Source organism: Orcinus orca, chromosome 5 (genome assembly GCF_937001465.1).
Source record: "Orcinus orca chromosome 5, mOrcOrc1.1, whole genome shotgun sequence".
NCBI lineage: Eukaryota > Metazoa > Chordata > Mammalia > Artiodactyla > Delphinidae > Orcinus > Orcinus orca.
Genome location: NC_064563.1, coordinates 76931775 through 76954185, shown reverse-complemented (window position 1 = coordinate 76954185; position 22411 = coordinate 76931775). Strand labels below are relative to the sequence as shown.

At 48.0% G+C, this 22411-nt stretch overlaps 1 protein-coding gene across 3 annotated transcripts; it reads right to left on the bottom strand.

Moving 5' to 3' along the window:
- Window positions 1–125: 125 nt before the first annotated feature.
- On the bottom strand, window positions 126–20832 carry PIGZ (phosphatidylinositol glycan anchor biosynthesis class Z). Of its 3 annotated transcripts, XM_049710275.1 has the most exons (5): window positions 20105–20832; window positions 9570–9728; window positions 8415–8517; window positions 7442–7650; window positions 126–5422 (listed from the first exon to the last, which is right to left on the bottom strand). In XM_049710275.1, the coding sequence occupies exons 4-5, from the start codon at window positions 7563–7565 to the stop codon at window positions 3855–3857; spliced, it is 1692 nt and encodes a 563-aa protein (XP_049566232.1). In that variant the 5' UTR covers window positions 7566–7650; window positions 8415–8517; window positions 9570–9728; window positions 20105–20832; the 3' UTR covers window positions 126–3854. The 3 variants fall into 3 exon arrangements, 2 of the variants coding, with proteins under 2 accessions (XP_049566232.1, XP_033259656.1); XM_033403765.2 differs by lacking the exon at window positions 8415–8517; XR_004476283.2 differs by lacking the exon at window positions 8415–8517 and having other exon boundaries at window positions 5349–7069; window positions 20105–20829.
- Between the last annotated feature and the right edge of the window lie 1579 nt (window positions 20833–22411).

Sequence of the window (22411 nt, the reverse complement as noted above, 5' to 3'; positions counted from 1 at the left end):
CCGGACAAGGTTCTTTTGCCCCATGCGTAGAAAGCCAAACGCTGAGATGCAGAGGTTTGCAGCAAAGAGAGGGTTAACGCTCAAGGCAGCTAAGGGAGGAGGAGAACTAGTCTCAGATCTGTCTTCCCCAAGGCAAGGGGCTTCGGGTATTTTGGGGATAAAGAATAAAGAAGCAGGGCGGCCTGAGACGTGGGGAGCGTGGGGAAAGGTGATTGGAGAAAGGTGTGATGATTGTAGTTCTGCACAGGTGTAACTAAGCCACATGCATCTGCAGCTTGAAAAATGGAGGCTTTAACACCACCTCCCTCTGCCGGTGGAGTTTTCGGCCCTCTGATGTCAAAAGGTCAGGAGCATGCCCAGAGCTTGAACTAGACACAGCCAACTGCAAATTCCTGGAAAACAACTCCATCAAACATCTTATTGTTTAGGCTTTGTGCTGCTTGGAGGCCTTGTGAGTCTTAAAATGACCTTGATTAGTGAAGGCAGGTGAAATGGATTGACTCATTACCCATGGTTTCAGTGTGAGCTCCCTACTTCTCTGGCAAGGTGGATTTAGGATTCCTGGGGACTTGTAGGCCTATGGTAATAGTAGTTAGCACATATTGAGTACTTACTCTGTACTGGGCACTTGCTAACTGCACTCTGTGTGGGTTATCTCACTCCTTAAGACAACTTTCATATGAGGAAGTATAAGGCTACTTAAGTTGCCCAAGGCCTTACAGAGTGGAATGTGAATACAGGTGTTTGACTCCAGGGCCCACGTCCCTAATCACATTTACCCTGACCTTCAAAGCCTCCCTTCCCTGCCACCAACCACTATCATCACTGGGTGTTAGGACAACTGCCTACCATGGAACAAGCCACCTGGATTCCTTGTCCCTATTTTAGAGGGTCTGGGATGCACTCTAAAGGCTATGCTCCAGCTAACAAACCCACGATTAGGAAATCCATTGTATGCATTGATTGTCTCTAATCAGGCTACACAGTTCATCATGCAATCTAGAAAGCTCGAAGCCCAAGAAGCTTTTAGGCTGGTGACCAGTTTGTACTCTGGCATTCTGATAGTCACTGGATAGGGTGGAGAAGCAAAAGCAGCCTGTCCTCCACTTTCCTAATGGTCAAAGTTCTGATTTGACATTCCATCCTCCAGTCTTCCCATCAGAGGGGCTTCTATTTAATCCTCTCTGAGGCCAGTGTCCCGCTCTCCTAATGACAGAGTTCTAATTTGGCATCCTACCCTCCTGTCCTCCCTCTCCCAGACCAGAGGCAACTCACTGGACTCTCCTTTGACCTTGGCAGTGAGGAGCCAGAGGAGCTTGTTCATTCTACTGCCTTGTTTGCCTCATTGGTTTCAATCCCACTCCTTGGTCTCTGGATCTGAATATCAGAGGAGCAGAATGTTAGCCGTCCCCAGCCCAATCCCTTACCCTCCACATAAACAAGCACACTCACAGTTGGGTCTTTTTCTAGACTAGCAGAGACAAAAAGGAAGTGCAGGAAGCAATGAAGCTTCTGGACAAGCTGGCCACTTGGTAAGAAAGGAAGGAAAGCAAGAAATGAAGGCAGTTTATTTTTTGCGGAAGAAGTGTGAAGGAACTAATTTCCCTCCGTTTTTGTAAAAGGAGCCTGAGAGCAGAGAGAGAGAACTGGGTCCTTTCTGCTCCAGCTAGAGGAGATTTGGATGCCTCCCCGCTTTGTTGGAGAAGCCTCCGGTGTTCGTAGTCAGTGGCTTGTCATCCCACCAGGTACCCTATTACTAAAGAAGCAGACCAAATTCTTCCCACCATCCCCAGTGACAACAATCTCCCAACATACCTTTCAGGCTCTTCTGAGCTTTGTCAGAAAGTGAAGCAGGGAAGTAACTCACTCCACTATCCTGCAGGACAATTCCAAATCACCCCTTGGTGCCACACAAATCTAGATACCAACACTTTACAGACAAATTTGTTACAGGTCATATCACTACAGTCTACACGGACTGCTACACCAACAGCTCCTCCAGGGAATTCTGAGGTTGTGAACCCAACTGGGGAAGAGAAGTCCCGAGAAGCCCAGAGGAATTTGGGACCTTTGAATCTGGGGTGTCTCAAGGTGGCATTTGGTTTTATCTGTTGGGCAGAAAAGCCATCTTTGGCTGCAAGGTAAATAAGTGCTGTCGGGTGCCAGAGATGATGCTAAGCAGTACAGGTAGGAAGACCAATCTGAAGTTCGTAACAAACCAACCAAAACAACAGTGAACTGTCATGAACAGGTACTGTAGAGTTTTAAATAGGGAAATATCCGAACAGCCAGCTGAACAGCCAGCTCAGGAGAGAGATCCTTAGCATCTCCTCCCAAGTTGAGTAACATCATTTTAGTAGTTTGAAATCAGCCACGGTAAGAGTATTTACACCACACAAGTCAGAAAACACTACAAATGGGGGCTAGTTTGCCCTTAGAGAACGGGTTGCTAAACATTTACTAGCATGGCACTGACTTTCCTCTCCCTTGAGGTTGGAGTCCTGAGCAAAGTGTGGCACTAGGACCCAGCAGCAGCCACAGAGCAGCTTGCCTGCGGTGGGTGGAGCTTTAAGATGACCCGAGGCTTTAGCCAGCAGAAGGCGGGACTAGAAAAGCGCTCAGGTTTGGTCGGTTGTATAGGTTTGGCCGCCTGCTCTGTGCTCCTCCAGCATACTGCTCTCAGTGGCCTGGGTGCTTCTTGTTCTCACGAGATAGCAGGGGCGTGAGGAAGGAGAACGAGGACAAGCTTAGTGCCACAGCCCCTCATATTCCCAGCGGACCGGGCGGGGGCGCCCTGTGTTGTGAGGAGCAACACGCCCCGGTCTGATGGCTTCCACCAGGGCGGCAGGTGTGGGTTTGGCCCGGGGTCTGCTCTCCATCCTGTGAAGGGGATCCAGACAGAAGCTTTGAGCTTGGAGAGTGACCAGACCACATTTAAGGTTTTGTGCTCAAGTGCCACCAGATACTGACTGAGCCTTCTATCTCCATTCCCACTGGGGCCAACTGAGAAGGGAGAACATCTGGGCTTGATCCCTCAAGGGTGAGATGCAGAAACGTTCCATCACCTCTCTCAGGGACAGGAGTAAGAGAGTGGGTGGGCAGAAAAGTTCCAGAACTACTTTTTTTGGTAATAACCAAGCACTGAGACGGTAGGTAGGCCCTGAAGTGCCATTAAATATGCCACACCCACTTCTATGCTTACAGAGCTTTGGGAGAGACATGCCTGTCTGGCCAGGGAACATGTGCTGCAGACCCAGGAATGACACAGTGTTAGCTGGCAGACACCTCAGAGACCTTCTGATCCATTGTACAGACTGGAAAACTGAGGCTGGGTGAGGGGAAGGGGCTCTCTTAAGATTACATAGCCAGTGTGTAGCAGACCAGGGACGAGAACTAACTCCTCTGAATATGAGCTACCTGCTCTTTCTACATCACTACACTGCCTCCTTCCAGGTATCTAGGAAGCCAAAGGGTTGTCATGACAGCAAGAGGTAAGGCATCCTGGAAGGTTTGGGGCGAGTCATTCAGGCAAGTCATTAGGAGATTGTTGTCTCCTTTCACAGTCAGGTGCTATTTATATGTTTAAAACATCACAGTGGCTGGAAGGAATAGGGCAGGAACAGGCATTTTGCGTCATTGATTTCACCAGGTTCTTTGGGGACCTTGGCATCAGGACTGTGACTGGTCAGATCTTTGGTTTTTGAGGGAAGATGGGTGTCAGTTTACCCAGAAGGTGGAGCAGTCAAAAGCTGTGCACAGGAGAGGTGGGGATTCTGGAAGGGAAAGGGAAGGAAGAGAGTCAGGGCTCTGTCCCAGCCCAGCTCTCTACCTAGAAGGTGGAGCAGCACCTTCACCTATGGCTGAGTCTTGGGCAGGGGCTTTTCTGTCATATTGTCAGGCTTCTCCCCCAGCTCCAGGATGTGAAGGCTGAGATGGTACCTCCAAGCCCCACTCAGCAGGGAGGACAGGGCCGGTGGGTCCTCCAGAGTCAAGTGGGGAAAGATGAGTGTCTCACTCTTGAGGGGGAAGCTGCACTTCTTCATGGCAGACCTGGTGGTGCCAGGGGTCACCACAAAAAGGCGGCAGAGCCACGGCCCACCAGCCACATGGCAGGCTGGTCGTCTGGTGAGGTTGCCGAGGGCTTGGCACAGGAGCTGGTCCTCAGCCCCGCCCATGTCCACCACCTCCACGGGCGAGCCGAGGCCCGGGAGGTGCAGGAGGTGCCGGGGGGGCATGTAGGTGTGGGTGAATAGGAGTGTGTAGTGGGTGGGTACCTGTGGGAGCACAGGAGCGCGAACCACCTGCTCCAGGTGCCCCAGGCCAGGCACTAGGCCCCCCTGGTGCAGGCAGCCGAAGAAGAGGGCACCCAGGGCATTGAAGAGGACCAGGGTGCCCTTGCAGGGTGCCAGTTGGGTCTGTAGACTACAAAGCAGGACGAGGGGGACCAGGAGGGGGATTAGGAACCGAGCCTCCTGGTGGCTAAAGGCAGACAGCAGGGCCAGGGGCATGAAGTAGAGGAGCAGGAGGTGAGACCTGGGGCTGGACTGCAGGCTTGGGGCAGCCAGTGCCCTTGGGAAGCCCATCTGTGTGAAGGCCTGGAGGCAGGCTCGCAGCTGTTGCCACGCGGCCTGCAGGGCGTGGGCATGCAGCACCCCAAAGAGCAGGAAGCCATTGACTGCCAGGTGAGTGAGCCGCATGTGTGTGCCATGCCTCGCCAGGTTTACGGGATCCAGGTTGTAGTACAAGAAGTTGGCAGGTGTAAGGACAAGGGTACTGGGTCTAGATGGACTGGAGAAATAGCAGCTGTCCACAGCCACAAACCCCACTGCTGTGAGGGTCGCCCCTGGGAGCAGCACCAGGGCTTCCTTGGTCAGCGACTTGAAGCTGGGGTTTGTGGCTCCATAAGTACCCCAGAGGAAGAGGGGGACCAGAGCAAAGGCCAGAAAGGTGGGCCGGTTGAAGAAGCCAGCAGCCATGACACCCCCAAGAAGCCAACTGTGCCACGACGGGCCTGGAGCAGGCTTCTTGGGAGTGCAGCTCCCAGCTACACGGGGGGATACCAGTACCAGCAGCCACGCAAAGAGCAGCCCCTCAATGGCATTGGAGAAGGTCCTTGTGTAGAAGACCAAGGTGACGTAGGAACCAGACAGCAGGACCAGGGCGTTCCAGCGCTCCGCCCCCCAGCGTGGGGCTAGGTGGTACACGGCCAAGTCCAGGGCAAAGGAGAGGGAAGCAAGGAGGAGGCGGGGCCCGACCAGCAGCGCATAGCCGCTCACCGGGCCAGGCCACGGCCCCCACTCTTCCCAGAGCCTGAGCAGCCAGAAGGCAGAGCCAGAGGTCAGCAGTGGGAAGACCACTGTACGGCAGGGGCTGCTGGGGTGAAACTCCCAGGGCCGCGCGGCCTTTATGCCCAGGACGTCCTCTGCAGAGAGAGAAGGAGAGGTGAGCCAGGTCCCAGCGCAGAGGATATTATGGACAAAATCCTAGGATGGCCCCCAAGATGTTCCAGCCCCCTGGTGTACATGCCAGACATAATCCCTGGGACTGGGAAGATGACAGAGTTCACTCCTGTGATTAGGTTACGTCACAGGGGTCAGCTGACCCTAAGATACAGAGATCACCCAGATGTGTGTGACAAAAATCACATGAGCCGTATAAATCAGAGACTTTTCTCCAGCTGGTGGCAGAAGAGGACATCAGAGGTGAGAAGGATTTGCTGGTTGAAAGGTGGAAGGGGCAGTTGGCAAGGAATGTGGGTGGCCTCTGGGAGCTGAGAGCAGCCCGTGGCTTACAGCAAGCAAGGAAATGGGGCTTTAGTTCCACAGCCTCAATGAACTAAATTTGTTCAACAGCAAGAATCGTCTTGGAAGCAGATTTTCTCCCAGAGCTTCCAGACAAGAACTCAGCCCAGCCCATACTATGATACCCTGACCAGAGAGCCCAGGCTGGACTTCTTCTGATTTACAGAACTGTGAGCTGCTGGTTTTAAGCTGCTAGGTCTGTGATGGTTCGTTACACAGCTCACACCTGGGAAGTGAGGTAACAGTGTGTCCTGGACAGGATGTATGAGGAGGAGCAGGGGGAGGCCCCTTTCCTCTCCTTGAGTTCTAAAGTCTCCAAAGTCAGAGTCAAAAACGCATCTCCGTGATTATGACTGTTAGCCAGGACAGCCAGTGTGAGAATGGGGGAAGGGAATAAGCAACTGTGGTTATGGTCAAAAGCGACTGGTTTTGTCTATGATTCTTAATGTTTAAAATTAAGAATATACTCATGTAATTAAAATTACTTGCTGCCTGGGGCTAGTCTGTGACTCTGTGCCCCACTGTCCCAGAGCTCTAAGGGGTGGGGGTGAGGAAAATGAACTCTTAATTTCTGCATCTTAGCTCCAAGCTCTACAACATCTCACATTTGATAACACTGCTGGTTGTCTAAGGCTCTTTGCTTCTCCTTATTCTTCTGGCCTTTTGGCAGTTTTTTCCTCTCTGTCAGAAGGTGAAAGGGAAACAGAAAACCTCGGATCAGATCAATCTGGCTGCTTTTTACTGGCTCAGGTTATAAAAAAACGGGGGGGGGGGGCGTGTTGTGGAAAAATAAACTGGACCTTTCAACTTTAAAAACAAATCCACCTGTTGAGCCCTGTGGCAGAGATAGCTGATATCTCCCCAATCAATATCCATTCCTTCCTTCATCCTTAGTCTCTTTAGCTGGGCATTTGGTCAGATATAAACATTATATTTTTTAGCTTCCATTTGCAGGTACGTGTGGTCACATGATACATTCTGACCAATGGGATGGAATGGGCAAAAAGTATATGACTTTCAAAATATGCCCTTAAAGAAAGTAGGCATGCCTATCTCTTCTCTGGTGGCGGGAAAGACTTGGTGTCAGACCTGATGCCTGGAGCACAAGCAGCCATCTTGAACCATGAGGAGGAAGCCTTGTGACCACAGCATCTGAAAGGCCTCAAGGTTTCCAGCAACCATCTTCATGATGTGTCCTATACCACCTAGAACTTAAGTTCTAAAAAGTGAGCATTCTAGGTCTGGGTTCCCTCAGCCATCACATGAACCTACAGAAGAAAAGTTTCATTATTATTTTATGTTACAGCCCTGTGTAAGTTTCCCCAATCACTGGGGAAGCCCAACTCTAAAATCCTTCCACTGAGAAGCCCAAAATAGCTTTTGTTCTGAATGACCTGTACTGTTGTTATAAGCAGGAAGACGTCAAAGAGGCTGGCATTTCATCGGTATCGTTTAGAAGGTCAATGTCACCACTCAGGAAGGAGATGCGAAGTTCCCACTCCCAGATTATTATGCCAAAGAGGCTTGTGGATTTACTGCTCATCTGCACGGACATTTTTCTCCCTCCGCACTAAATAGCCAATCAGCTCCTTGACCAGACTTTGCTGCAGCTTATTGTAACCACACATGGGGAGCTTTACCTGCCATGACCTCAGGAGACTGGAAGAACTCATCTGGGTGCACGTAGCCTGTCTGCGGAAGGAGACACCACACCAGGCGGAGCAGGCTGAGGCTGCCCCACAGCACCCTGGCTGCCATCTTCATATCAAATTGCTGCCAGGACACAGGGCCAAGAGCCTAGGATGACTTCAGCTGCTACAGATGCTATTCTGGTTCCACAGACCTGCATCTGAGGAGCATAGCATTTGTTGGTTATTATAAATGATATGTTCAGTTGCCTGAACAAACTCAATATGGGTCTACACACAATAAAAATGTTAGTAATAATAGCTGCTATTTACTAAGTACCTGCTAAATGCCAGGAACTTTACATCCATATCTCAATTAATCCTTTCCACAGTCTGGGGCAGTGGGTCGTATTATCTCCATTTTACAGATGGGGAAACTGAGGCCTCTGTTGAGTAACCTGGTTACTTGCTAACCATATTTGCTAAGTGTCTATATATGGCATTTGCTAAATATTTTTCCTAATATGACATTTTGCTAAGTGTCTAAATATGACATTTGCAGGTAGGAGTAGGGTACCTTCCAAATCTGGGTCTCACAGCCCCATCCTATTCACCAGCTCCTATTCACAAGCAAGCATGGCAGCCTGGCTCTTACACTTCTGAAAACTTAGGAACCTCAATGGATTCCATCCATTTCTTTGCAAAAACGAACTACATTCGACCCCATGGTCTTCAGTCACTCCCTCCAACTTTCACACATCCTGGATCCTACCTTTTGGAAGGTGATGGAAACACTGCTGTGGTTTGAATGTTTGTGCCCACCCCCTCCCCAAATTTATATGTTGAAATTCTAATTCTGAAATTCCAATGGTATCAGGAGGTGGGGCCTTTGGGAGCTGCTTAGGTCATGAGGGTGGAGCCCTCGTGAATGGGATTAGTGTCCTTATAAAAGAGACACAACCCGTTTATAAAAGAGCTCCCTCACCTCTTCCACCATGTGAGGACACAGCAAGAAGTTGCTGGCTATGAACCAGGAAGAAGGCCTTCATTATGCTGGCACCCTGATCTCAGACTTCCGGCCTCCAGAACTGTAAGAAATAAAGTTATGTTGTTTAAAAGCCACCCAGTCTGTGGTATCTTGTTAAAGCAGCCCAAACAGACTCCTCTTGGTGGAGGTTCTCACTCCCTTGACTCAAAGATCAGTGGGAATCTGAGTCCACGGCATGATGGACCTTTTTATCAACACCAGTAAATTATCACGGGTGCATAGAAAAACAAGTCTGACAACGTGTTTGTTACTCCTCCAGAAATACATATGGTTCCCTGACTTCCTGACTTTGATATTTTAAAGCTTGACCATAAACAGCTATTGTTCTCAGGTATGACATCAAGTCGTAACAGAGGAGACAAGACAAAGTGAAGCAACAGAACAGGGATCTGGCAGATGATGACAAGGAGCTTCCTGATACTAAAACCTCATAGAGCTTAAAAGATAAGTTTTTCAGCCTCTGCTCAAACTTTGCAACTGAATTGTGCAGACTATTTTTCCAGAGCCAGTGAATATCCTGACTTTTAGAGTTTTCAGATAGAAGATGAGGCCAAACTTAGCACTGGGAAGCAAAGGTTCAATCTGAATTTTTTTCATTAATAGCCAATTTGATACAGCAGGACAGGACAGGGGTGTGGGGTGGAGATAGGGGTAGGGGCAAAGCACGATACCCATCATACAGGACAAACTTTGTGGTCCTGTAGGCCTGGTTCAGATTCCAACTCTGCCATTAGGAGCTGTGTTACCTTGGACAAGCTGCCTATATCCCTAAACCTCAGATTCCTTATCAGGAAAGTCAGATAATAATATCAAGCTCACAGGGTTGAGGGAGATTTAAGAGCTGATGCGTGGAGGGCACTTAGTATACAGAGTTTGCATGTATAAGTGACCAAAGCTAAAAGCTATTACTACTTTTAGTTGAGGCACAAATAATAATCCATGCTGCTCCAGACACCTAGGTGTTAGTTTGCAACCTTCTTGGGAGCTTCTGAAACTGGCCCCATAGGTGAAGGGCAGGGAGAGACTGAAGAAAGAGGCAAACCACTGCAGATTGGTAGGTGGCAGGTTTAAGAAGCAAGAGAACCTACTTACCAAGCTTGTCTTGGGTGGCTGCAAGATGAACAGATCTCCACACCCGCCTGCCAGAATCTTGAAGTTTTTACAGAGGACTGAACTGGGCTCCATCACGTACAACGTCCAGATGGTCTCAGCACCACATGACTATCTCAAAGCTGTGTCCTTGGGCAGCTTCTAGCATGAGGAAGACAAGCAGAGCACACATTCCAAGGATGGGGAGGTGGTGAGGGGCCTCCAGTTGCCGGGGTCCAGCTCGTGGGTCACATGCTCTCTATGACCTCCTCCAACACTAGGAGATCCTCAAAACCAGCACTTCTACTGACTACGATAATAAACAGGATTTGGTATAGTCCAATTGTCAAGATACATTTATGCATGTGTTTGAAGCTTTTCTCAAGTATAGAACTTTTTTTTCAAGTATGGAACTTTCACTACATGATTAGATTAAAACACCAAATCCATTACACTGATAGGGAACACAGAAACCCAGCCTGCCCCGCCCTGGTGTGAGTCGGTACATAGCAAGCCTGGGTCCTAGTCTGTACTATTTTCCTTCTGCAGCAACAGAGGAAATTCATCCTGTTTAGTGCCCACCATCTATTCCCCCTTTCCAGTTAACAGTAGTCAGAATTCCCACTCAGAACTGTACTCTTCACCCCCATCACCTATTTTCAGCTATGTGGCTTGGGATTTGATCCCATCCCCAACCCAGGTATAGACCCTGAATTGTTTAAGCCAAATAACATTTCCCATCCCACTGGCCACACGAGTTGGTTCAGGGTTGGGTGCATGACACGCTGGTCTGATCAGAGGAACTAAGAAAAGTACCGATAAAGGTGCGTCTTGGCCCTTCTCTTCTCTGCCAGGCTTGGTGGGATGAGGCTGCAGGGGTGAGAGGGACATCACTCCTTTGCTGGTATTAATAGTCTCTCCCACCTTTGTAAGTATTCCTCTGTGTTGTGGTGAAAAATGTGTCCTCTGCACCTTCCTGGGGCTGACGAGCAGGTCTTACAGAAGCACTCCACTCTAACATTCCAATCTCATATTCCCTGACTTTGTATAAATTGGGGAAATCATGCAGTGTTTTTGGTGAATAGCACACCTCTTCCTGCTTTACACTTCACCTTTAGGGACATGCTGGGACTTGAGTCTAATTGTAGGTCTAGAAGCAAAGGGAGGGGTGGGAGTGGGTCCTGAGGAGAAACAGCACTGTCTTGCAAAGCAGTTGCTTTGGGGAGGCCATTACAGTTTCCAATGCAGGGTTAATCCCCTCAGATGCCAGTGGAAAGTCTGCTTCTACTGCTCGAAAAGTCTCACCAGAATTGAGGGACTCAACATCCCCATCTCTCTCAGGGTCTTCCCACTTGTCCTCATTCCAACTTTCAGTATCCCATCTCTTCGCAATCAGTGCCCTCACTTTAACAGTAGATACCATTGAGACTGGGGATTCAATTTGCATTATAATTCAGCCACTCACAGAGTGAGATATGGGGTTTGTTTTTCGGCCAGCTTTTGGGTCATTTTATGAGGATTTTGAGCTGGGAATTTAAAGCCTTGAGCTTATCCTTCTCTTTTCCCAATTTGTCCAGCACAGTTAGGAACCACCAGCCAATCTCATTATACTATTTAGTTTGACTAAAATGTTCGAAGGTCACCCAGGAAATTTCCCTGGTGGTCCAGTGGTTAGGACTCAGCGCATTCACTGCTGAGGGCCTAGGTTCAATCCCTAGTCGGGGAACTAAGATCCCACAAATCTCATGGCATTGCCAAAAAAAAAAAAGTTCAAAGGTCATCCAGACCCTTGCCTGGAGTATCCAATGGCAATATTTTTCATATCTCTAATATCGTCACTCCATGGACTACCAGTACCCTCTTTACCACTTGAAATAGTCATTTGTGCCTTTAAATCTAATCAGACTACAGAAACAGTTCCAGCAAATCCAGGACCTATTCAGGAAACTTATCCTTAAGATTCTCTTCCTCTAGAACAACCTCCAGGACCAAAATCTGTCAGTCAGAGAAAGAGAATCAGTAGGAGACCTATATTAAGAAGATTTATTGCAAGGAATTGGCTTATGCATTTGTGGGGCTGGCTAGGTAAGTCCGAAATCTGCAGGGTAGGTCACTGGGAAGGGCAGGCTGCAACTTTTGGGCAGGAGCTGAAGCTGCAGTCCACAGTGGGAGTTTCTTCTTATTCAGGAAAGCCTTAGCTCTGCTCTGAAGGCCTTTCAACTGATTACAACAGGTCCATACAGATTATTATTAGAATAATCCCCCTTACCTAAAATCAAGTGATTATGGACTTTCATGCACCTATAAAATACCTTCACAGCAACACTTAGTGTTTGACTGAATAACTGGGAACTCTAGCCTACACAAACTGACACAAAAAACTGACCATCACACCCTAAATAATTCAGTGTTTGTAACTGTTTGAATTTTAGATCAATGGGATAATTCTTTATGTAACTCACTGATGATTTGCTTTTTCCCCCACTGTTCTGATAATGGTATTCACCATATTGTTCTCTGTAGCTGCAGTTCCTTTCATTGCTATACGGTATTCCCCTGGGTGAATATACTGAAGCTTATTTACTTACCCTTCTACTGTTGTTTATCAGCTAGGTTACCTCCAGGGGGTTACAAGATTTTTCTTTTTTATTCATAACAAAGAAAAATAAACTGCTATAGGAATAAAGACGCAGACCTCCTAGAGAACGGACTTGAGGTTATGGGGAGGGGGAAGGGTGAGCTGTGACAGGGCGAGAGAGAGCCATGGACATATACACACTAACAAACGTAAGGTAGATAGCTAGTGGGAGGCAGCCGCATGGCACAGGGATATTGGCTTGGTGCTTTGTGACAGCCTGGAGGGGTGGGATAGGGAGGGTGGGAGGGAGGGAGACGCAAGAGGGAAGAGATATGGGAACATATGTTTATGTATGACTGATTCACTTTGTTATAAAGCAGAAACTAACACACCATTGTAAAGCAATTATACCCCAATAAAGATGTTAAAAATAAATAAATAAATAAACTGCTATAAACATTAGTATTCAAGAGTTCTCTGAAGTACATACCTAGAAATGGAATTCCTGAGTCATAGGGTATGCATCGTTTTTTATTTTATTTTTTAAAAAATTTCTCAGTTTTAATTTCTAATATGGTAAATAGCTACAGCTCACATAAACAAAAGCTCTTTGGGGTCCTCAATAAATTTTTAATGGGATCTTGATACTAAAATGTTTAATATAAGCTGGGTGAGGGGATAAATGCCCATTCAAAAAGAGAAAGTCAAATCCCATTATCAAGAGAATAAGAAGGATGTATTTAAAATTAAAATGAAGAAATCAATGCTGTAGTTAAAGGAAGAAAGAATTCAGAAATAAACAAAGATATTTTCAGTAAGATTAAGAAAAAAGGTGTTTTAGGCAAAAGATCCATATGGGTATGCACACTTTTACCTTCAGATAAGGCCAACTGTTTTCCAAAGGTTGCTACCAGCTAGCAGATAGTGTAGTGCCCCCGTTTCATATGCTCACTTATACTTGGTATTGTCTGACATTTTGATTTTGTGACTCTCATAGGTATTAACATGCATTTCCTTGATTACTAATATGGTTAAACACCTTTCCTTTTTCTTTTTTGGCTGCGCCTCGAGGCATGCGGGATCTTAGTTCCCCGACCAGGGATCGAACCTGTACCCCCTGCAGTGGAAGCACAGAGTCCTAACCACTGGACTGCCTGGGAATTCCCGAACACCTTTTCAAAAATTTGTGAAATGTTTCTTCTGTGGAATTCCTTTTGAACCACTGGCTGTCTATCTTTTTCTTACTCCGTATAGGAATTCTTTATATAGTCTTTATATTTATTGCATGACAAATATCCTTTTCTAGTTTGTGGCTTGTATTCTTAACTCATTTCTATTCCTAATATTGGTTACTTGTGCCTTCTTTTTGTTTCTTGATCATTGTCACCGGAATTTTGTCAATTTTATGAATATTTTAAAAAAATCAACTTCTGGCTTTGTTCATCTTCTTTTAAAAACTTTTTCTTATCTATAGTTTTTTTTCTTCCTTTTACTTTTTGGGGTGTTATTTTGATTGGACATTTAGCTCATTAATTTTGAGACTTTAACTCTTTTGAGCTTTTCTATGAGAAATATTTAAGGTTATATATTTCTCTAAATACTATATTAACTGCATCCCACAGGTTTTGTTATGTAATATTTTCATCAGCTCTTGTTTCTAAATATTTTCTAATTCCATTGTAATTTCTTCCTTGACTAATGCTTTATGGCTGAAGCAGTTGATTTTTTGATTAAGACTTTATTTTTTGGACTTCCCTGGTGGTGCAGTGGTTAAGAATCCACCTGCCAATGCAGGGGATATGGGTTCGATCCTTGGTCTGGGAAGATCCCACATGCCACGGAGCAACTAAGTCTGTGTTCTACAACTACTGAGCCCACGTGCTGCAACTACCAGAGCCCGTGCTCTGCAACAAGAGAAGCCATTGCAATGAGAAGCCCGTGCACCGCGATGAAGAGTAGCCCCGGCTCAACTAGAGAAAGCCTGCGCACAGCAACGAAGACTCTACACAGCCATAAATTAAAAAAATAATAATAATAATTAAAAAGAAAGACTTTATTTTTTTTATAGCAGTTTTAGGTTCACTGCAAAATTGAGAAGAAGGTATAGAAGTTTCCCACGTACACTCAACCCCTACACATGCATAGCCTCTCCCATTATCAATATCCCCTGCCAGAGTGGTACAGTTGTTACAACTGATGAACCTACATCTACACATCATTGTCACCCAAAGTCTACCGTTTCCATTACTGTTTACTCTTGGTGTTGTACATTATACGGGTTTGGACAAATGTTTAATGACATGTATCCACCATTATAGTATTATACAGAGTATTTTCACTGCCCTAAAAAACTTCTGTGCTCTGCCTATTCATGCCCTCACCCCCAGCATTTAATTTTTAATGGTCCAGTTTTGTAGATATTCCACGGATGCTTGAAAATACCATATATTGGATAGCTATTGGATATGGAGTTCTATATATGCTCATTAGATCATGCTTGTTAATTGTGTTCCTCAAATCTTTTATGTCCTTTATGATTATCTATTGCTTATTCACAGAAAATCACAGAAATGTGTGTTGAAATAGCTCATGAGATAGTGGTCTTGACTAATTTTCCATGTAATTGTCATTTCAGCTCATTTTTGAAGCTATATCATTATTTTTTTAAAATTGTTATACCGTATTAGAAAATTGAATATTTTATCATTATACAGTTATCTTTTTATCTCTAATAAGTTTTTTCCCTTAAAATATTTTGTCTCCTATAGCTATATGACCTTTCTTTTATTTAGTATTTACCTAGTACATCATTTTCCACCCTTTTACTTTCAAACTTTCTGTACACTTATACTTTCATATGTCTCTTGTAAAGAACAAGTAGCTGGATTTTGTTTACCCAGTCTGACAATGTTTGTCTTTAAAATGCAGCTTTATTTCAAAATATTTAAATTTAGTGCAATTATTGATATATTTATTTCTTCCATCTTATACTGTGTTTTCTTTTTCATGCCTTTCTATCTTTTGTTTCTCTCTCCTTTCTTGCCTTCTTTTGGATTGGTTTTTATTTTCTTCATTCCTTTTTCTCTAACACTTTGGAAGTTATACTCGATTTCTATTATGTTATAAAATGCAGTACATTATTTAATGTTTTAATATTTAGTATAGTATGTGCTATGGTTTTACTATGATGATTCTGAGTGTGATTTTTCTTTAATCATAGTCGGAATTTCTTTGTCTCCTTGACTCTGTGGATTAGGGTCCTTTGTCATCTATAGAAAGCAAAATCCTCCATTATATTTTCAAATATTGCCTCTTCCCTCATCTTTACTCTCTCTCTAGAATTATGACTGAATGTATGATACATCTTCTTGGTCTATCTTCCATGTCTTTTAAACTTCTATTTTATATTTTCCATCTCTCTGCCTCTCCTCTGTTCTATCTTCCATGTCCCTAATCATCCTTTCAGCTGTATCTAATCAGCTGTTAAACTTATCTATTGAATTTTAAATTTCGATTTGTCATTTCTAGGAGTTGTTTGATTTTTTTCTACATCTGCTTCCTCTTTTGTCATATTTTCAAGGCTCTCTCTTTTTTTTTTTTTTTTTTGCGGTACACAGGCCTCTCACTGTTGTGGCCTCTCACTGTTGTGGCCTCTCCCGTTGCGGAGCACAGGCTCCGGATGCGCAGGCTCAGCGGCCATGGGCCGCTGTTCTACAACTAGCGGGCCCAGCCCACTAGTGCTACAACTAGTGCGGGCCCAGCACTTCACGGGCCCAGCCACTCCGCGGCATGTGGGATCTTCCCGGACCGGGGCACGAACCTGTGTCCCCTGCATCGGCAGGCGGACTCTCAACCACTGTGCCACCAGGGAAGCCCGAGGCTCTCTTTTATTTACTATATTATATTAAGGGTACTTATTTGATATGCTAGATCTGATAATTCCAACATCTAAAGTTTTTCTGGGGTCCAAATTCTCAGGGAAACTGCCTTTCTTGGATTCTGATGCTAATTGAATTGGGGTAGGGCAATCTCCCCTGAGAGTCTGTATCCATGAGCTTACCCTCATATAGGTTTTCAGCATGAATTCACATGATTAGGCACTACCTCCCCCAAAAGAAAAAAATCCCTGGAGCCAATAATGCGATTAAAAATGATCCCACACTTAACAATGCACATACAGTTATATATATATATTAGGTTGGCACAAGAAATAGCCATGTTCTATACTACCCAAAGCAATCCACAGATTTAATGTGATCCCTAACAAAATACCCATGACATTTTTCACAGAACCAGAACAAATAATCCTAAAATTTATATGGAAGCACAAAAGACCCAGAATTGCCACAGCAATCCTGAGGAGAAAGAACAAAACTGGAGGCATAACCCTCCAAGACTTCAGAGAATACTACAAAGCTGCAATAGTGAACACAGCATGGTATCGGCACAAAAACAGACATATAGATCAATGGAACAGAATAGAGCCCAGAAGTAAACCCAACACCTGTGGTTAATTAACCATCAAACAAGGAGGCAAGAATATACAATGGAGAAAAGACAGTCTCTTCAGCAAGTGGTGTTGGGAAAGTTGGGACAGCCTCATGTAAGTCAATGAAGTTAGAACAAACCCTCACACCATACACAAAAATAAACTCAAACTGGCTTAAAGACTTGGGACTTCCCTGGTGGTCCAGTGGTAAAGAATCCGCCTTCCAGTGCAGGGGAGCTGGGGCTATGGGCTGCCTCCTTTGAGGCACACAGACATCCAGAGGAGAGGGCTTACCCTGACAACATCAGGTTCTGTTAACAAGGAGGAAGTGAGACAGAGCATCAGCTGTGTAGCTGCGTCATGTGTGTGGCTGCCATGATGCCAGGCTCTGATTGATGGCTTTCCTCCTTCTTCTCTGACCATTTCTTCTTAGGCGCCTCTTCCTCTGTCCACTCCTGAAATGTCAGTGCTCCCTTCTCATCAACCACACTCTTTGGGTCATCTTATTTATTCTCATGGTTTCAATTTCCTTTTGACAACATCATAAATTGTTTCTTTTCTGAGCTTCAGATTTACTGATAATAATAATGAATATAAACAATAATAGAATTGCCATTTTTAGATACCTATTGCGTCCCAGGCACAGTACATTATCTCATTTTACTCTCATCGCAACCCTATAATTCTATTCTTATCCCTATCTTATAGATGAAAGAATAGGTTTAGAGAGATCAAGTTTTTTGCTCAAAGTAACTGAATGAGTAGGCTAATGAACGTAGGAGTTGGACCCCGTCTGTTTGACTCCAGAACCCTGATCTACTTCCTGTTGGGCTTCTGCACCTCCCTCTAACACGGGGCAGCCGAAAAGAACGCATCATTTCCCCATGACCCAGCCCTACCCCCCACTGTTTTCTGCAGCAGTGAGGGAACTAGTTTATCCAGTTATTCAGTTCAGAGACCCAGAGGTCATCTGCCATCTTCACGCCTTTTTAAAAATTTTTTAAATTTATTTAATTAATTAATTTATTTTGCCTTCATTGGGTCTTCGTTGCTGCACGCGGGCTTTCTCTAGTTGCAGAGAGCGGGGGCTACTCTTCATTGCGGTGTGCAGGCTTCTCATTACAGTGGCTTCTCTTGTTGCGGAGCACAGGCTCTAGGCATGCGGGCTTCAGTAGTTGTGGCGCACAGGCTTAGTTGCTCCGCAGCATGTGGAATCTTCCCGGACCAAGGCTCCAACCCGTGTCCCCTGTATTGGCAGGTGGATTCTTAACCACTGCGCCACCAGGGAAGCCCCAAGTCTTTAAGCCAGTTTGAGCCCACTGCGGGGCTAGGGTCAAGGATAGAGTCGGGGATCCCTGGAGGAGGTGGCAACGTAGCGGGGCATTGAGCTTAACAAGTGTGGGAGCTCTTCAGAAGGAGACCCCCGCTGCTCAACCAGCGTCTGGCTCCCCAGGCTAAGGCCACGCTGGAGGAGTGGTCCCGCTGGGTGTTCTAGGGGGGTGGAGCCAACAGCATGGGGCAGGGCAACTACTCACCTAAACCCAATCAGTATGCAAGCCTGCTCATTTATGCCTATAAGCTCACTGAGCTGCCCAGCGGGGATCCAAATCCTGCAGATCCCACATCCTCCGGTGTCTGCAAGGACGAGGGAACGAGAGGCTTTGGCGTAAAGGGATAGCGCCCAGGGCTGTGGAGATTCGACTGTGGAGCAGGGGAGGGGTTGACGATAACCACAGACAGGGGCATCTAGCGCGCGCGCGCACGCGCGCTCGAGTGCGGGAGATGTCAGAGCTCAGGCAGCAGGGAGAGACCATCTCAGTGGCAGGGGTAGAGAGAAGCAGAAACCACTACGCCGGGCGCGGGTTGGGATGGGTGGGAAGGAAGGTGGGGAAGAGATCACTGTCAGTGGAGCCAGAGGACGGGAAGGTTGGGCAGAGACACTTGTCTTTCTCGCTGAGTCAGAGGGCCAGGGCTGGCTCTTGGTGCCCACATTTCTCTGCCGCCCACTGTGTGCGTAGCATCGTGTCCTGGAGACACAACTGTGAATGAGCATGGTCCAAGGAACGTCTTTACCTTCAAACTTAAACTTCTTCCTGACAAAACTGCAGGGTCGTTGCTTTATGGGAAAGGGCGGCGGGCCCAAGGTTCAGTCCCTTTTCTGGATCTAGTCAGTATTCGGTGCAGGTTTTAAAGACTGCATGGGAGGAAGTGCTGGAGAAGGGGGCCCCTGCGCAGCAGCCAAAGGCATCTTCTCTGGCTCAAAACGCGCCAGGACCATGTCCCTCAAGGGCAAGGTCTTGTTCCAAACTCCGGGGTCCATCCCAGGGGCAGAGAGTGAGAGTGGCTTCCCTGAGTCCATTTTCCTGTTTGGTGTTGCATTTCATCCTCACCTCGACCCAGAGCGCGGCAGTAAACCCTGCAGGGCGCCCCATCGTGGAAGCATTGCTATGTGTGTCCCTGGTGCCTCCTTCTCTGGCTACCCAAACGGGCCCATGTTTATCCTTTGATTAACAGAGAATGCAACACACGGCATTAAACATACATAAGGGAGAGTGGAAGAGAGTAAGGTATTTCCACTAACTAGCATACATCATTTAACCATCTGTGACCTCGAGGTTCCCACCTGGAAAATGGGAACTCGGCTCTGTAGCAGGGAGTTTCCAGGTGTTAATGATTTCGACAGTGGTTCCCAGTTTCCCGAGGTGAAGGCGTCGGGGGAGAAGGTACGGTGGGGTATGTCCTCCTTAAGGAAAACTGTCCTCGTCATATCGTGCATCCCACGCAAAGGCTGGGACAGCCACCAACCAGAGCGCCACAGGGTCGCCTGGAGCAGCCTTGGTGACAGGGCTTTGGCTCTTGTCTGTGCCCCCATGTGACTCCTGGTCAGGGAGGCCATCCTCTCACCTTTCGAGAGGACAGGCCTGGCCCAAAGGGCACCCCATGAGACCGGAAGTGGCGATTCTTCTCCTGTACATGCGGACCTGTGCTCACAGGTTTCGGGCTCAGCACTTTGCAGCGTCTTTTGGCTTCATCTTCACAGGGACCCTGGGAGGTAGCATTATATTCCCATTTTATAGACGGGGAAAGTGAGGCTCAGTAAAGTTACGGAACCACCCAACAACACGGTAGTAGGAGAGGATTCAAGTCTAGGTCTCTGTCTGGGTCCAAAGCTAGCGCTCGAAAGTGGAGGATACCCACAGCCTCCCTTCCCCTTCCCAAGAAAACTGCGAGCTTCCTGTCTCCCCTAGATTGGGGCCGGTCAGTGCTCAGAGCCGGCGGATCCCGGTTTGAGGAAAGTTGCCCCCGAAAATGTGGAGGCCAAAGGTCCCTTGCTTGCCTCCTGAGTCTAGCTTCTGCTGGTCTCTGGGCAGCTAGCAAAGGTAAGAATGGAAACAATCGCCTTCCTCCCTGACCTTCCCTCCTTCCCCCTTGACCCCCATCAACTCTTCCCGAGCTGCTTGGGCGACTCACCGAGCGCTGCTCCGAGCTGCACCTGACCCGCTGGCGGCTTCCGGCCCCGCTAGAGCGCGCACAGGGGGTAGGTCCAGAGCCGCCCGAACAAGGGGCTGGAGCCGGGTGGCTTGTCCTCAGCGCGGCCGCCTCTGTCCGGTCTAGGGAATTAGGCAAGCCACGCAGTGCGCCAGGAGGGGCGGAGGTGTGGAGGAGAGGGCTGGAGACCAGCGCACCGGCGGGCGGGGCCGCCCAAGGCGTCCCTCGCGGTTCCAGCGAGGTGGGGGGAAGATGGAGGGTCCCCGGTGGCCCTTGGGCCGTGGCACGCCGGGCAGCGGCTGGTCTCTCCCCTCCCCCACTTCCAGCCCTTCCCCCTAGCAGCCCCCTCCTTGGCGAGCCACGCCTGGTGAGCCGACTTTTTAGCACGCGGGGCAATTAAGCAGAACATTTCTAGGCCATACTTCTTTGTCATTCAAAAGGAAAATTTCTGAGTTCTCTGTGGGTGGGGCTTGCTACGGCTTAGATGACCTGTTCTGTTGGTGGAGCAGGTCAGGGAGGACAGGCTCTGCGGCCCTGGTTTGGCAAGCCGCGCCGAAGACACAGGGTCGGTTTCACCCGGACGCAGCTCCTTCTCTGCAGCCGCCGCTGCCGCCGCAGCGCACTGCACCCTGGAAAGAGTGCAGCGGCGGGCGCCGCTTCCCCCCTCTGCATTCCACAAGTGGGGGACAGGTCACTAGCCCAGGGTTGCCCGACAGCCGGAACCGGAGGAGGTCACTGTGTGCCCGGGAGCCCAGGCTCCCTTCCCCGACGCGAGGCCCGCCGAGCCCGCCGCTCCTGGTCCCTCCGTGGAGTGACCGACCCCCCACTCGCGGGCTCCATGACGGAGCTCGGTGCGCCACTGGGGGGCTCGTAGCCTCCCGGGTCCCTCTGGGGTCCCTCTGGCTCCCCGGGGCTGTGGACGGATTGTGGTGGCCGGCGACTACTGCCCCCTAGCGCCGGAGTGTTTCACTAAGCCTGCCGGGGGAGGCTGACTTGGCCTAGAGGAGAGACTCCTGCCCTCTGTGCCCAAAAGTTTTTTGGAAGGTCTTAAGCAGAGTCCCTTCACCTGTATTCCCTTTCATGCTGCACAGCAGCCCTCACATTAAAAAACAACAAAACAGCCCCTACCTACTTTACTGAGATATTATGTACATACAGTAAATACCAGATGTTTGAAGTACTGAATATAGACAAGGGCTCATTTCCCCCACTCTGGCCCAGCTGGAAGGTGCTGTCTGCCCCTCCCTTGGGTCCTCTGCCCCCTGGGGATCTTCATCTCTCTACTTGCCAGGGCAGCGCTTTGTCACCCTTCAGTTTCCTTGTGTCTAACTGAAGTCTTTCCTGCTTGAGCCTACGTTTTTAATCAAAGTGATACATGGGCGCAGCTAAAAGAGTTCAGACGGATATACAAAGCTTACATGAGAAGCAGCAGCCTGGTATGAGAGCCCTTCCTAAGCCTGAAAGTGTAACCACGTAACCCCGAGGGCTTCTCTTCTCTGGTCAGGGTCCCCTTCTTCTAGTCCTCCAGTCCCCCTGCTCTTCCTTTGTCCCCCCTCCTCGTTCATCTTCCTCCTCCTTGTCAACATCTGAAATCAGGACTAGACTCTAGGCAACTGAAAGACGGCTGCAGAGCCTGTGCTGGAACTGTCTTCAGTTCCTCCTCTCTCTGCCCTGGGCCCACATGGAGTGGGACAAAATTCTCAGATGGTGCAGGCTCCAGAACAGCTGAGGTCCTGGCTCAGGTCCTCCTGTGGTTTTTCTAGCTCACAAGTCATAGGTCAGTTGTAGCAACACTGTTTCCCGTCTCATCTGGGGTCTAGAAGGAGCTGGGATGGGGAGTCAGCACCTGGGTAATGACCTGGCTCTGCCACCAACTAGACAGATGTGTGACCCTGGGCAGGCTGATTCCTTTGTCTGTGCTCCAGCTTCTCCATCTGTAAAATGACACTGTCGTCTCTAGAAAACCGCAAAGCTCTTGGAGGTAAGTCACTTGAAATAGTCCTGGCCCTCTGCGGCCAGGATGGCTCTGACCAGTATCCCATGGCTTGGCCATTGTGATGCCCTCCCGATTCGCTGTGCCCAACCAGCTCAGGAGCCTTGGGGGGGGCGGGCATCCTGCCTGCTTTACCGTTTCCTCAGCCTGCCTAACAAAGCAGCTTCTTCTCTTGGCCCCCAGGCAAAGGATGGGAGGAAGCAGCCATGGTATCATGGGAGGGAGTATTTGGCCATTTGATTTAAAGGACACTTTTTACCCCAAAGGAAGATTTGAATTAAAACACTTAATCCAAG

Coding starts and splice junctions, on each gene's coding strand:
- PIGZ (XM_049710275.1), bottom strand. CDS start 7,565: ATGAAGATGGCAGCCAGGGTGCTGTGGGGCAGCCTCAGCCTGCTCCGC. Junction 5,423..7,441: donor GTCTCCTGAGGTCATGGCAG/GTAAAGCTCCCC, acceptor CTCTCTCTGCAG/AGGACGTCCTGGGCATAAAG.